This window comes from Cordyceps fumosorosea (assembly GCF_001636725.1).
Source record: "Cordyceps fumosorosea ARSEF 2679 chromosome Unknown scaffold_45, whole genome shotgun sequence".
Taxonomy (NCBI): domain Eukaryota; kingdom Fungi; phylum Ascomycota; class Sordariomycetes; order Hypocreales; family Cordycipitaceae; genus Cordyceps; species Cordyceps fumosorosea.
In genome coordinates, this window is record NW_017387345.1 from 53,402 (window position 1) to 66,657 (window position 13,256).

The window sequence follows — 13,256 nt, forward strand, 5'->3', positions numbered from 1 at the left end:
GGGGGGGGTGGGTGGCGGATTGCGTGGTATTTCCTGTGGCCAGCTCTTCGGCACAGACCGGGAAGCCATCACTTTTGCACAGCAATGCTTCACTTTCTGTGGGTGTCCCTTTTCCCCGCACACCCTCCGTCGACTCCTCAAACTGCCATTACAAAGCTTTGGAAAAGCCCATCTTACGGCCCCGTACATGGCATTTCCCAGGGTTCTCACCCCCCACCGATGAAAGGATGCGCGCAGGTCAATGGTGCTTCCGCGTTCGCCCGATGTTGTGTAAGCCGTGCCAATACTGCGTGGTGCTTGGGAAATGCAAACTCGGAACATTCATCGTGAGGATGCGATGGTAATATTCGCGTTGTAAACAAGTAGAAACGGATTTGTCGAGGGAGCGGGTTGCCCCTCGTCTTTCTTCAAGACTTGACAGCTCCCCTCACGGGTAGCCACGAATGTGGTTGTTACAGCCCTAGGACAGCGACCTTGGACCGCAGCTCACAATGCGGCCGATTGAGAGTCCTGGACGCTCCGCGAGTCAACAGGCGCATCTAGATCTACGATGCACGATGTACCAAGATACGCGATGCAAGCCTCGGGACCGTTGAGAGACCGGGCGGCTGCGTTCCATCCCTGTCCGCAACCTTATCTCCTGACGACGCGGGACGGGATGATTCAGATTGCATCTCGATAGTTGTGTTTCTAGAAATTCTCCTTATCTGTGCGTTGTTGTCGTTTCCGGATTCCTGGGACGGGCAGACATGTGAAGATGTGCGATAAGTCCTTATCAACTTACCGTTATCCAGTCGGTATCAATATGATGATTAGCAATATCGACAAGGGCACCGAGGAGTCCGGACCAAATGCCAGGGCTCTGGCAGGTCCTAGATCCGGGGGCCAGTTAGACAGTTGCTTCCAAGACAATGCTATTCTTGTGATCAGCTTTCAAGTTTAGCAGCTTGATTGTCTTGCTGAGACTTGGCCGTGCTATCGACAGCTTTGACGTGGGCTCCTCACTCTCCTTACCGAGTAGCTATTCACGCCCATCGCCCAACCTCCTGATACTGACAGACGCTGGTGCCCGCAGAAGGAGCGTAAATCTCTCGCACCAAAAGCCCAAGGATTTCTGTGTCGCTTCTCACTCTTCCTTGTAATTCTTCTTCCCCGTTCATGTCTAATATGACAAATACAGCAGCTGCCATGGTAGTGTTGCCACTGAACAGTGACTGCTGTGCTGGCTTGGCCTAGATTGGCAGCTGCCCCGCACTCATGCGCATCAACCCCCAAACGCCTGCAGCCTGTTCAGCCTTCCGATCCGATCCCTTTGCATCTCATCCTCGAAACAGCTTTGAGCTTTGACATTGCGGGCCAGCGACAAAAAAGGGCCCCAAGTTGAGAATCGCAATCCTTTCGCATCCCTCGTCAGCCGCCTGCGACGTCCTCTGCGCCCGGCTTCCCCAGCCGTGGCATCCAACCATCCCAATCCGATAAACCAGCCATTGGAGCTCAGCTCCTCAGCTCCGCCTCCCAGCAGCATGTCGCTTGCCAAGAGGAATAATGGTGAGCACCACCCACCCGCCCGCTCCCCCGGGGCCGCGGGCCGCGTATTCGTCCCAACTCTATCCCATCATCAGGCTCACATCCTTGCTCCCAGGTTGCCTCGAGTGTCGCACGCGACGCGTCATCTGCGACAAGGCCGAGCCCGAGTGTTTCAAGTGTCGCAAGAAGGGCATCAAGTGCTCCGGCCAGGGCATCGAGTGCCGCTTCAGCCCGTACATGCGCAAGAAGGCCACCGCTGCCAAGGTCAAGGCCAGCACCGCCGCCATCACCAGCTCCAGCGAGGGCGAGGGCTCCGCCGAACGCGACATCGCTGCCCAGCCCGGCGCATCGGCAACCAACGACGCGACCAACATACCGACCCGCACATCGTCCTCGAAGCAATATCTATGGGTAGATCCGGAGCCGATCCCGGGCTCAAGCCCGAGGGCGACGCCACTCGCGGCGCTCGTCGTGCCCAAGATGGAGGAGGACCCCGATTCGACGGCGCTGGCCGACGCACCGGTGTACCGGTCGTCGATGTCGCCTTCGTCCTCGGCCAGCTCGCGGACGGACGAGACACACGACCAGGATATAAAAGGGAAACACATCATGTCACCAACTCGCAAAGTAAAGACTGAAGATCGCTTGGTGGTGCGCAGGCCGTCAGTCCAGCGGGATCCCTGGTCATGCGGGCCCGATGTCACCATTCAGAGCATATCTTCAGACTCGAGATTCTTCTTTGACCATTGTACGCCCAGTCCTGCGCAGAAATTTGGCTTGCAAAGCTAACCTACCACGATAGTTTCCAACTTTATCGCGTCGAAAATGGTCGCTCTCGACTTCCACGGCAACGGCTATCGGCAAATCATCCTCCCCATCGCCACGCAAGACCCCATGGTTTCGCAGGCCGTCAGCGTTGTGTCTGCATTTCACCTTTCGCAAGCTGTGCCGTCTCTGCGAATGAAGGCCGAGGTCAATCAGCAACGGGTACTGTCGAGACTGCGACAGTCGGCGCTCAACCCTAACCCGGATCAATTCTTCAAGCTCTCCAACTGGGTGACCATTCTCGTCCTCTTGGTGGGCGATACCATCACAGGGTCAAACAACTACGTCTACTTGCTTGACTTGTTATCACGGCTCTCTCGAGCGGCCTTGTCGGACAAGTCGCTGCCAGACGATGTCAAAGAATTCGTCCAGCAGCAAACACGAATGCAAGTCTTTGCTCCTCCGCGTTCTCGCATCGTTAATGCTAACATTGAATGCAGGTTCGAAGTATTCGGAACTCCACTCTCACATCCGGAAAAAGCACTGGATATTCTGCGGCGACGGTCCACCGACCACCTCGCCTTCATGTCCTACTGTCCGTACACCCCGGAGCAGCGGGCCTTTGCCGACACCATCACCGAGGTCATGAAGCAGGCGTGTCGGATCTTTGAGTGTAGGGCTTCCAAGACGGTCACGCCCGAAGCCTCGATAGCCTCGGTGGAGCGGATGCGGCAGATCGTCACAGGCATGGACCTCGAGAGGGACGGCAGCCATGCGCTGGTATGGCCGTTCTTCGTGGCCGCCGCGGAGAGCACGCTGCCGGCGCACCGCGAGTTCTTCGCGAGCCGGCTCGAGCGGCTCTTCTCCAACACGCGGTTCGGCAGCATCCCGGTGGCGCTGAACACGCTCAGGTACATTTGGAGCAAGAGCGCGACGACCAGCTGGACGGACGTGGTGGCGCGGGAGAGGCAGGTTCTGATCATGTAAATATTATTTGGGGTTATTGGCGTTTGGGCTGGCTAGCTGTGGGTTTTGGAGTAGCGCTTGATTTAAGATCACAAACCATGTGCAAATATATCGAACACGTCCTACCATGTCCCTAAACCTTGCTTCTATCATAAGGCATATTTCCTCTACCTACAGACAAGCCAAATAGGCCAAGGAAGCCCGAACAAGCTAGATTAACTAAATAAGCTGGACAAGCCAGACAAGCCAGACAAGCCAGACAAGCCAGACAAGCCAGACAAGCTAGACAAGCCAGACAAGCCGGTCTGTTAATCGAGGATCCGTCCCTGGATAGAAAGGGCAAGTAAAAAATGACAGTCTTTCCATATGGGCTGCGTCCACGATTTCAAACGGACCATACCGCTGCATTGTAAGGAACGTGTCTTCGGTCTGGTTGACATTTTTGATATAGTCGATGTATGCCTCGTCATAACTGCCGATTGTGATGAAAACTTCCCGTCGGTTCTGCGAAATAAGAACACGGCGATATTGGCGTCTCGGCTCCTTCTTTGCCGTCGGCATCTTCCTTTCCGCCACCTTCTTCCCTCCCGCCGGATTCATCCCTTCCGGCTCCGGGAGTGGCCCAGGCCCGCTCGCCGTGCCCTTGCGCTTTCCCAGAGCGGCTCTCTTGGGAGGGATCTGCTTGTCAAGCTGCGGATATTCGGCGATCCAGGCTGCCATCGGCGCAGACTCCTGCATGTTGACATTCATCTCGCTCATGTGCCGGCTAGGCGGCTTGACCTCGACGACGATGATGTTTCCCGGTAGGTTGCGCTTTGGTCGGAAGACGCCATCAATACGAGCTTGGTAGACTTCGGCAGCGCCGTCATGCCCGGAAAAGGGAGAGCGGTAGGGGCTCCAAAACCCCTTCCACATCCGGGGGGATTAGTGCGAGAGTGTCCAAGAGCAGTATCAGCGCAAAGTTGACAATCTGTTCATCTTCAATGAACCTGTACACCTTGTCTGCGATGCTGGGGGGAATTGGAGTGCCACAAGTAGGGCTAAACAGGTATCTGGGCTCGTCTCCTCCTCCTCCTCCGCCTCCTCCACCACCACCTGATGAGGAAGAGCCATCTCCCAGCTGCTGTTCAGGCGTGTGCAAGCTGAGCCTCTCCATCTCCGGCGATAGTTCTTCACTTGGCTTAGGCGTCGGGGAGCCTTGTTGTTCGGCACGGGTCTGGCTGCGGGTTACCCTTCTTTGGACAGTTATCTTCGAACTGTCTACTTCTCGCTGGGACTCGTCCGAGATCGCTGATGAGCTCCGATGATCGCTTCTGATATAGACGAGCCATCTCAAAGGCTCCGAGAGCCTCCCTCTTAGAAGAGATACTCTTGAGATGAGCCAGGTATTCCTAGCAAGAGTGAAGGTATTCCTTAGTGGTACCCCAAGTTTCTTCCGTGACTGCATCCTGTTCGAAAAGCTTATCGAGCTGCAACCGAGGTTTGGTTTGATAAATAACGCGCAACATGAGGAACTGGGGTAATTCGATCTTCGAGGCTGAATTCAATCGACTAGTTGAAGAGGGTTTCGCCTTCAAGGCGCATTTTCTCTACCTGCTTGCGCCACAGTGTATCTGTGGGTGGAAGTCGCGAAAGCATGCTTGCGGTTGATAAAAGGAGTGGGTAAAAGGTGCCGAGAACAGTATGTATGGCGTGTGCTAACGTATATGTGAGAAGTTGTTGCAGTAGTTGGGAATAGAAGGGAACAAGCCATACTCTTATAGTTCATACCTCGGCGAGTCAACGTGGGAGCGGCCTCTGCTTTTTCCCTCTTTCCCTCTTTCCCTCCTTAACCCCATTTCCCCCTTTTCTTCTCCCCTTTTTTTTTTCATCTCCGCGGCTATAGTCACCGCCTCCGACGACTCGTATCAGATCACGACGGCACGCACGTATGGCATCTACCTCGCCATCTTGACAGTCATGACGGCGATCAACATATGGAGGAATAGCATACTCGGGAAGTGGAATACTGGCGCCCGTAGGCTTCTGCTGTCCGTCTGCCTCATACATGCCTCGCTTGCCGTGTAGTGTACTGGTCCGTTTCCAGAGCCGCCGGCACCAGCATCGTTATCCTAGCCAGGTCAGCCAAGACAGACACTAAGTACGTCTTCGCCGGATTCAGAAACGACACCAACTGGCCGGACGGGGCTCCCTGGCTCCTCAGCCTCGTGCAGTCGGTGCTCTCCGTCACTGCGTTGGACGTTGTGTATCACACGACGGAGGAAATGCCGAACCTGCGACTCAACGCGCTCCGAGCGTTACTGTATACGGTTGTCGTCGGCGGAGGCACGTAAGTCTGTAATCAATCATGAAAACACGTGTTCCTCGATGCTGAAATCGCAGAGGTGCGGCCTATCCTTCCTCGTAATCTACTTCTACCAAGCTGACCCCGCGAGCATCCTGGACGCTGCTGGCGACATTGCCATCTTGGCTATGGTTCTGCGCGCGATGAGTAGCCGCGCAGTCGCAGCCACAGTAGGCTTGCTGGTTAGCGGGTGCTTCGTCAATGGCTTCAGCGCGAGCATCACCAGCGTCAGTCGCCTGTTTGCCATGGCACGCGATCGCGACGTCGTCTTTGACGAGTTCTTGGAGCATTTCTCGCCATGCCATAATGTCCCCGTCGACTTTATCTTATTCTGCTACGTTCAACGTCTGCTTCGGGTTGTTCTGCTTGGGCCCGACCGTGGCGTTTAGCGCATACGTGGCGTCCCTCGTCATCTTGCTCAGTCTATCGTACGCAGCGCCGATATCATCGTCTTAGTACGGGGACGACGGTTTCTAAGGGTGCATCAGACGAACAAAGGATTCTACTTGCTGCCAGCACTCGGCACACTTATGGATTGCGCCAGCGGTGGGGGCGGTTGAGAATCCGAGCTGATTACGGTAACGGATGCATTGCTCTACTTAAAGTATTTTAAACATTGTGCAAGGGATTGCCTAGACTCAACTTTGTCCGATCTGAGAACCGCCGCGACGTGGTGGTGCGCATGGCTGTGGAGTGCGCTTCCAACTTGGTGCTCTTTCTTTTCTATAAGAACAAATAAACAGAAGAACAGGGTACAAAAAAGGCTCTTAAGTCCCGAGTTTCATCATCTATGTACAATACTTGCTACCTAGTAACGATTGCCGAGCTCGGCGGATTGACGGTCGCTTCCGTCGCCGTTACTGACCTCGCGCTGTTGGGGATGACGGACAAGAGCTTAATCGATCAGCGAAAACTCTAGTATCGGGAATATTCATAAAATACTAGACGATCTATTATTAACCATCTCTACACTCGAGCAACTTCACCATCATCTGTTGTGTGTTGTGGGCTGCTAGCGTAGTCCCCTTATTAGGCGCTTTCTGCGTTATTATGGGACGACCATCTATAAATAATGCAAAGTTCTATACCTGTGCCTGCTTACTGTACTCGCAATTGTGGTACATAAGGCAGGGCTCTATTATTAATAGCGGAGTATCAGCCTGGCGTTTCGGCGGATAATTCAAGCGGACACGGCCACCCAACATCTGCATGTAATAAGCTTTGATGCCCCAGGACTGGGCCATTATGAGAATCCACACTCATCCAGTGTTGGTCTTTGGTAACTCGGCCCGTTGCGTCGGCAGCTGATCAAGTTTGACAACATCCTCACGCTACCCTACTGTGTGATACGGAATTGTCGCATCTGTTCTGTTGTTCAAGTGGAGTTGCGAAGGACTTGCTCAGAGATGAATACGAGCTGGTGAGTGACCCCATCTTTCTGCAAGCTTGACAGGTGGAAATTAGCCTTTCCTAGCGCCAGGGGTAACTTGTCGTTGGCGGTTGTTCAGGGTCTATGGAGCACCAAACCGGTAATGTCTCTGTGTGTTATTATTAGACGGTGTATATTACTTGAAAGGATTCCTCGGCTGCGTTCTCATCCTACGTGCCTCGGGGCTTGGGCGCGAGTTGACAAGCCATACAAGCTGACCGGAGACCGAACAACAGGCCTTGGTCGTGGCGCAGCCCGTGTTCTAGTTCTCCATACTCGTACGCTCTCCCCAGTTTAACAGAACGAGTCGAGTCATAGCTTCAGAGGGAGTTGGCACTTCTAAATTCCTGTCTTGATGCGGAATCCCAATCCCATCGTGAGCTTCTCAAATCCCTTGGACATGGCCTCTCCATCAAAGATGTTGAATTGCTTCTCCACGAGCACCGTCCTTGTCAACGAAGCACCCAATCACCGAGCCTACCATGCGCAGTAAGGCTGTGGAAGCGGGTGCGGGTGGAGTTGGTCGTGTTGACGGCGCCGGCCACTTCGACTCCCCAGGACAAATAGGATATAGTTGCGTTCCAATAACACGCTATCGAGCGCCACAATAGGACCGTTCCTTCTTCACTATTCAATATTTGGCGTAAAGCCCAGTGTCTAGACCCGCCAGGGGAAGAATAAAATCTGTGTAAATATACAGGCACGTGCCCCCTTACCGGAAGCGGGAGAAGCATCTTCTCTCTGAACGTTGAACGTGACAGTACGCCGTAAAAGTCCATATCAAACGCCACACAACTGCAGGCGGTGATAGCTCTGCGTCTCGAGTGTAAAGATGCTGTCGTTGGTGTCATGTGTCGCGGCTGCGCTCGCAGTTGCCGGCCGGGCTGAGAGTCGAAGCTATGCGCTTTCCAAGACATACGACGCCTCCAACTTCTTTGACGAATTTGACTTTCAAACGGTGCGTACGCTGCATGCCAGAGACACGAGGCTAGAATTCAAGAACTAACGGCAGCTTCCAAGACCGGCACGCATACAGACCAGCCGGACGACAATTGGTCATGGGTGACGTACCAGACCAAGACGGATGCCATTAACAAGGGACTTGCCGCTGTAAAGAATGGTCAAGTATATCTCGGCGTGGACTACACGAACACGCTACCGGCACAAGTCAGCGGACCGGGGCGACCTACACTGCGACTGTCGTCCAAGAACTCGTTCAAGCACGGGCTGGTCATCACGACGTTCAGCCACCTACCTCAGCCTGTCTGCGGTGGCTGGCCGGGCTTGTAAGAAAAGTCACGCGATTCGATACAGTAAGCTTCCTGACTAACGAGAATTAGCTGGACGGTTGGCACTGGGCAATGGCCTACCGCCGGCGAGGTCGATCTCTACGAGGGCTGGCATCTTGCACCCAACAACAAGGTCGCGCTTCACGTCGGCCCCAGCAGCGCCATCGGACAGTGCACCCTGGACCAGTCTTCACAGAACGCGCAGGTCCTCACCGGAAACTGCGACAACACATTTGAGGATGGTGTTCATCAGTGGGCCAACCAGGGCTGCCAGTCCGAAGAAACCCAGAATGGGATTTGGGGATCTCCCCAGGGCGGCATCCGTAAGTTTCCAAACAGCTAGGACTTCACTCGTCCGCTTCTAACCAAAAATCCACGAACACAGAGGCCCTAGAATGGACGAGCGATTTTATCAAAATCTACACTTGGCCGATCGGCTCGGCCCCCAGCAACATTGCCTCCGCGCAGCCCGATACTTCCTCCTGGGGCACGCCGTCGGTGCAGCTCGAGAAGCCCAACTGCGACACGGAGACTGCCTTTTCCGACCAGAAGCTCCTCTTCACCCTCCCATTCTGCGGAAACCCGCCCGGAAACGACCAGTTCTGGTCCGCGCTGCCGGCGGACGGCAAGAGCGGCGCAACCTGCAAGAGCATCACCGGCGAGGCGACCTGCGTCGACTACGTCGCCAAGAACCCGCAGGCGTTCAAGAACTTTTACTTTGGCATCAAGGACATTCGCATCTTCAACGAGGTGATCCAGAACCAGCTGTCGCTCGACGGCAGCAGCCCGTCGTTTACGTTCAACTACGCGACGAGCCAGGCCTCGGGCGACAACTGGATCGGCATCTGGCCCGCCGGCGACGCCAAGGCGCCGCAGTCCGGCAGCAGCGCCTGGGCGTACGCGAGCAAGAGCTCCGGCTCCGTGCTCATCACGCCCTCCAGCTCCATGACCGCCGGCAGCTACAAGGCGTACCTGCTCGCCGGCGACCGGACCATCCTCGGCACCGTCTCGAGCTTCACCTACGCCGGGGGCTCCTCCGCGGCGTTTACCGTCAAGCCCCACTACAGCACCGGGTGCGCGGGCAGCGCGAACAACGCCGTGGACGTGCAGTCGGGCGGCGGCATGTGTCTGAACACCAACTGCGGTGTTGGGAGCTTGGATATCGCTGCGGCGGGCAGCTGCCCGAGCGGCCAGGTAAGGTTGAGCTACTGGCAGGGGCAGGATTGTGCGGGGGATTGGTACGGGTACGGGTACGCGAGCAGGGGCACCTGCCGCGGGCTGTGGTCGGACGGGTGGAACTTCCAGTCGCTGTGGCTGTCCTGCGCGGACCCCAAGGATGACTGCGTCGCCAAAGGCACCTGCGCGGCCGCCCCGGAGCCGTCCGTGGGGGTCTGCCGCGCCTCGTTCGCGCTGAAGACGCGGTACAACTCCAACTGCGGCGGCGCGGTGCACAACGATGTCACGGTGGCGCAGGGCGGCGGCACCTGCATCGACACGGACTGCGCGGTGGGTAGTCTGGAGGTGGCCGGCACGGGCAGCTGTCCGGACGGCCAGCTGCGGATCAGCTACTGGGAGAAGGGCGGGTGTAGCGGCAAGTGGTTCGGGTACGGGTACGGGAGCAGGAACCAGTGTAGATCGCTGTGGTCGGGCGGTTGGGGGTTCAAGTCGCTGTACGTGACGTGCGGGAAGCAGAGCGATGATTGTGTGAGTCGCGGGACGTGCACGGCGGACCAGCCGGGGAACTCGGTGTGTTAGGGAGGAGGTCTGACAAGATCACTTTCATCAGCGCAGCAAAGTCTCTTCCTGTATCTAGTCAGTAATCTTGCCCAAGTCACTGTTGACCGACTGTTGACCGGAGGTGTTCCGGGCACATCCGGAACGGATCAACGTTCAGCGGAAGCAACACAAGGGGATAACTTCAGCCATCAATCAACTCATTCAACCTCTATACACTCATAATCCCTGTACCTGATTCTATCAGTCACGGATAGGCGCTTCGCGGCCTCGGTCTAAAATCTACATGTCATCATAGTGCGGACCAGGTAATATTAGAACCGGCCAACTACGTAATCGAGACATTCGCAAAACTGCATGTTGGCGCACCAGGTTCGGCCAACTCGGCATTCTGCACAACTTGCACCTACGCCAAACCCGCCGCTTTTTTCAGTCCTGGGATCATATTCCTCAGGACGGCCATTTCGTCGAATGCCAACTTCCGCTCGAAAACTACGTTCGGCTTCTCGCCCGCCATCAGCCTCTTCTTCACATGCACAAAACGCATCGCTTTCTTCATCTCGCCCATCTTCGCAATCTTCCCATTCAACTCCTTATCATCCATACTCCTCGTTTCTGGGTTCCAGGCTTCCCTGACCAGGTCAATGTACTTTTCTTGCCAGGCAGGAAATCCGTCTGCTACAAAGACGGTGAGCTTTTTGGGCTTCTTGAGGTCGTAGCCAATATCTTTGCCCTTCGCGTGCTTCTTCTGCTGTGCGGCTTCTGTAGACGTGATCTTCGAGGACGTCTGGCGGACGTATTCATGAATCGCGGTCAGGGAGGCCTTGGGGAGGTGCACTTCTGGGTAAAGTTCGTTTTGGATCGTGCCCGGCTTGTTCAAGACCTCGAGCCAGATGTACTCTGACCAATGCGGCGCGAGGACAGCGAGTATAAGTGCTTGCAGCTCAATGTATAGGAAAACGACATCTTTGTGCATCTTGATTTCTGCTGCAACACTTGCCTCGCGATAAAAGTCGCGGGCGGCGGTGAAATCGTAAAAGGCGGATTTAAGCGCAAGCTTATAGTTAGTGTCTTCGTAATGCTTCTTTGCCTCATGCACCAGTCTGTGAATCTCGTTTTCGAAGAGAGCGTCGAGGTAGTCGTTCTTAGGACCGGTTCGGAGCCTGTCTTGGTCTTTAACTTGCTCTTCACACCATTCACGCAAGTTAAAGAGACGCAGGACAGTTGTATCAGCGACATCCTCCTCAAAGTTAGCATCAGCAACCCCATCACCTGCATCTGCTAACGCAATTCGACTAGCATCGGCTCCGTATTTGCCGACTAAGTCGTTACGAGTCATAATGTTTCCAATTGACTTGCTCATCTTCTCTCTGTTAAGCAGCAAGTGTCCATTAGCACGAATGCTCTTTGGCCAATACTGGGGCGGAAAGAGGGCAATATGGATATAGAGGAAGAAAGTAAGATGGTTAGGAATAAGATCCTTACCAGATACTCGGAGGTCCAAAGGATACCAGTATTCAAACGCTCTACGCATCGAGTTAAGGATATCCTTCGAGATGTTACTCTCTTTTAGAATATCTTGACTGATATCGCCTCGCGCGAATACATAATCCCAAACCTTATCAATCATTTGCTCAGGCTTGATACCAGCCAGTCCAGGGTTCTTTCCGAAGATGTCAGAATGGAGATAATGAGCAATAGTGTAGTAGGCCATGTAAATGGTACTATCGCTTAAACTCTCAACCAAGAATTGAGGATCCCAGGGAAGCTTTGAGCCAAGACCGTAAGATCGAGCACAAGCCCATTGGTTGAGCCAGTTAAGCACCCCCTCAAACTCAAATCCGTTCTTAGTCTCCTGGGAAGATGTGTTGAGTCCTTCGCCGTTGCAATTGTCCAGATACTGCAAAGCTTGTTTCCTCCAGAAATCCTCTCCATAGTCGAGATACCATTGATCCATAAGAGAAACACAGCACTCATCTCCGGAGCGACTGACAACCTGCCTTTCTGGCTCGGCATAGGCAAATCCATTCCTATAATGCAGCAGTTGTTGGCTGACCTTTGGTCTGGCCACTTCGACTTTGTCGCCTGAGAATTCGCCATAGCACATCACACCTTGGTAGAAGCCTTCTTTGTATACAAGCTCCTTTGCTTCTGCAAGCTGCTTGGTATCCTTAGGAGATGAGATCTTTAGCTTCTCAACCAAGAACTTGGCGCTAAGATTTCCGTAGGATGGGGTTTGGATGAGAGGGATAATCTTGACGTCAACCCATTCCTTCTTAATCTTGTAGTAATCCGCTTTCTTTGCGAGATCCATAATAGTCGCGTAGTCGTCAGGGCTGTCGGATGGAACGCAGGTAACGATACCAGTGCCCTTGGTAGGAAGTACTGACTCCATAGGAAGAATCCGAACCTCGTTGCGTCTCGAAAGCGGTGCATTGACGAGAGTTCCAACAAAAGCCGATCCCACAACTTCAGCAACCTTATTCACATACCATTTTCGCTGAACACGCCTTGGTACGACATGTTAAGCGCAGGTCGATCAGTAATAACGAAATATTCGTCATCCTCGACCTTAAAAACGCCGTACTTAACCTTCGGTCCAACAAAACAGCAGGTCTGACCATACATAGTCTCGGCTCTCAAAGTCGCAGGCACGAAATACACACTAGAACCCTTGGGGAGTTTTCCCTTAAGAGCAGCTTCAGCATCAGGTGCCCACTCTAAAACCTTCAACTTCAAAGCTGTGTATTCCTGAGGTCTGGCACCCTTACATACTATAATTAGGAGGAAACACTACTAAGTAGTATAACTTTTAAAACCTAAGTCTCCTCTAGAGTAAGACTAAATAACTTAATAATAGACTAGAGCTAGTAAAGATAAAAGAGTTATTAGTTTAATTATAATTAACTAAAGGACTTTTAATTAAAATAATATATCTTTTTAGAAAAGTATATTTATTCTTAATTATATTATTAAGAAAAACTAGTATAATTAGTAGTATAAGTATTAGTAAGTATAACTTAACTTTTCTTTTTAAAAAGAAAATTTATTAAATATTATACAGGAATTAAGCTACTAAGTAGATTAAGGCTCACTTATTACTATAGGACTTATAAAGAATATAAAAATAAACTAAAGGAGGAAAAAAATTATTAATCTCTTATTCTTTATCCTTAGAGATAAAGGCTATTTAAATGATTAA

At 53.2% G+C, this 13,256-nt stretch overlaps 5 protein-coding genes across 5 annotated transcripts; 3 read left to right on the forward strand and 2 right to left on the reverse strand.

Moving 5' to 3' along the window:
• Nucleotides 1–1,523: 1,523 nt before the first annotated feature.
• ISF_09293 (Fungal transcriptional regulatory protein) lies at nucleotides 1,524–3,279 on the forward strand (the record flags this gene model as incomplete). The annotated part of the gene is made up of 3 exons (XM_018852896.1): nucleotides 1,524–1,548; nucleotides 1,643–2,275; nucleotides 2,330–3,279. 3 exons carry the CDS (start codon nucleotides 1,524–1,526, stop codon nucleotides 3,277–3,279), a joined length of 1,608 nt encoding a protein of 535 aa, XP_018699906.1.
• Nucleotides 3,280–3,540: 261 nt separating this feature from the next.
• On the reverse strand, nucleotides 3,541–4,173 carry ISF_09294 (hypothetical protein; the record flags this gene model as incomplete). The annotated part of the gene is made up of 2 exons (XM_018852897.1): nucleotides 3,541–3,584; nucleotides 3,654–4,173. The coding sequence occupies 2 exons, from the start codon at nucleotides 4,171–4,173 to the stop codon at nucleotides 3,541–3,543; spliced, it is 564 nt and encodes a 187-aa protein (XP_018699907.1).
• A 1,044-nt stretch (nucleotides 4,174–5,217) lies between these two features.
• Nucleotides 5,218–5,991, forward strand: ISF_09295 (amino acid/polyamine transporter I; the record flags this gene model as incomplete). Its single annotated transcript, XM_018852898.1, has 3 exons — nucleotides 5,218–5,288; nucleotides 5,345–5,587; nucleotides 5,694–5,991. The coding sequence occupies 3 exons, from the start codon at nucleotides 5,218–5,220 to the stop codon at nucleotides 5,989–5,991; spliced, it is 612 nt and encodes a 203-aa protein (XP_018699908.1).
• Nucleotides 5,992–7,863: 1,872 nt separating this feature from the next.
• Nucleotides 7,864–10,075, forward strand: ISF_09296 (Concanavalin A-like lectin/glucanase; the record flags this gene model as incomplete). The annotated part of the gene is made up of 4 exons (XM_018852899.1): nucleotides 7,864–7,989; nucleotides 8,052–8,317; nucleotides 8,372–8,643; nucleotides 8,706–10,075. The coding sequence occupies 4 exons, from the start codon at nucleotides 7,864–7,866 to the stop codon at nucleotides 10,073–10,075; spliced, it is 2,034 nt and encodes a 677-aa protein (XP_018699909.1).
• Nucleotides 10,076–10,460: 385 nt separating this feature from the next.
• Nucleotides 10,461–12,449, reverse strand: ISF_09297 (Rossmann-like alpha/beta/alpha sandwich fold protein; the record flags this gene model as incomplete). Its single annotated transcript, XM_018852900.1, has 1 exon — nucleotides 10,461–12,449. The coding sequence occupies one exon, from the start codon at nucleotides 12,447–12,449 to the stop codon at nucleotides 10,461–10,463; it is 1,989 nt and encodes a 662-aa protein (XP_018699910.1).
• Between the last annotated feature and the right edge of the window lie 807 nt (nucleotides 12,450–13,256).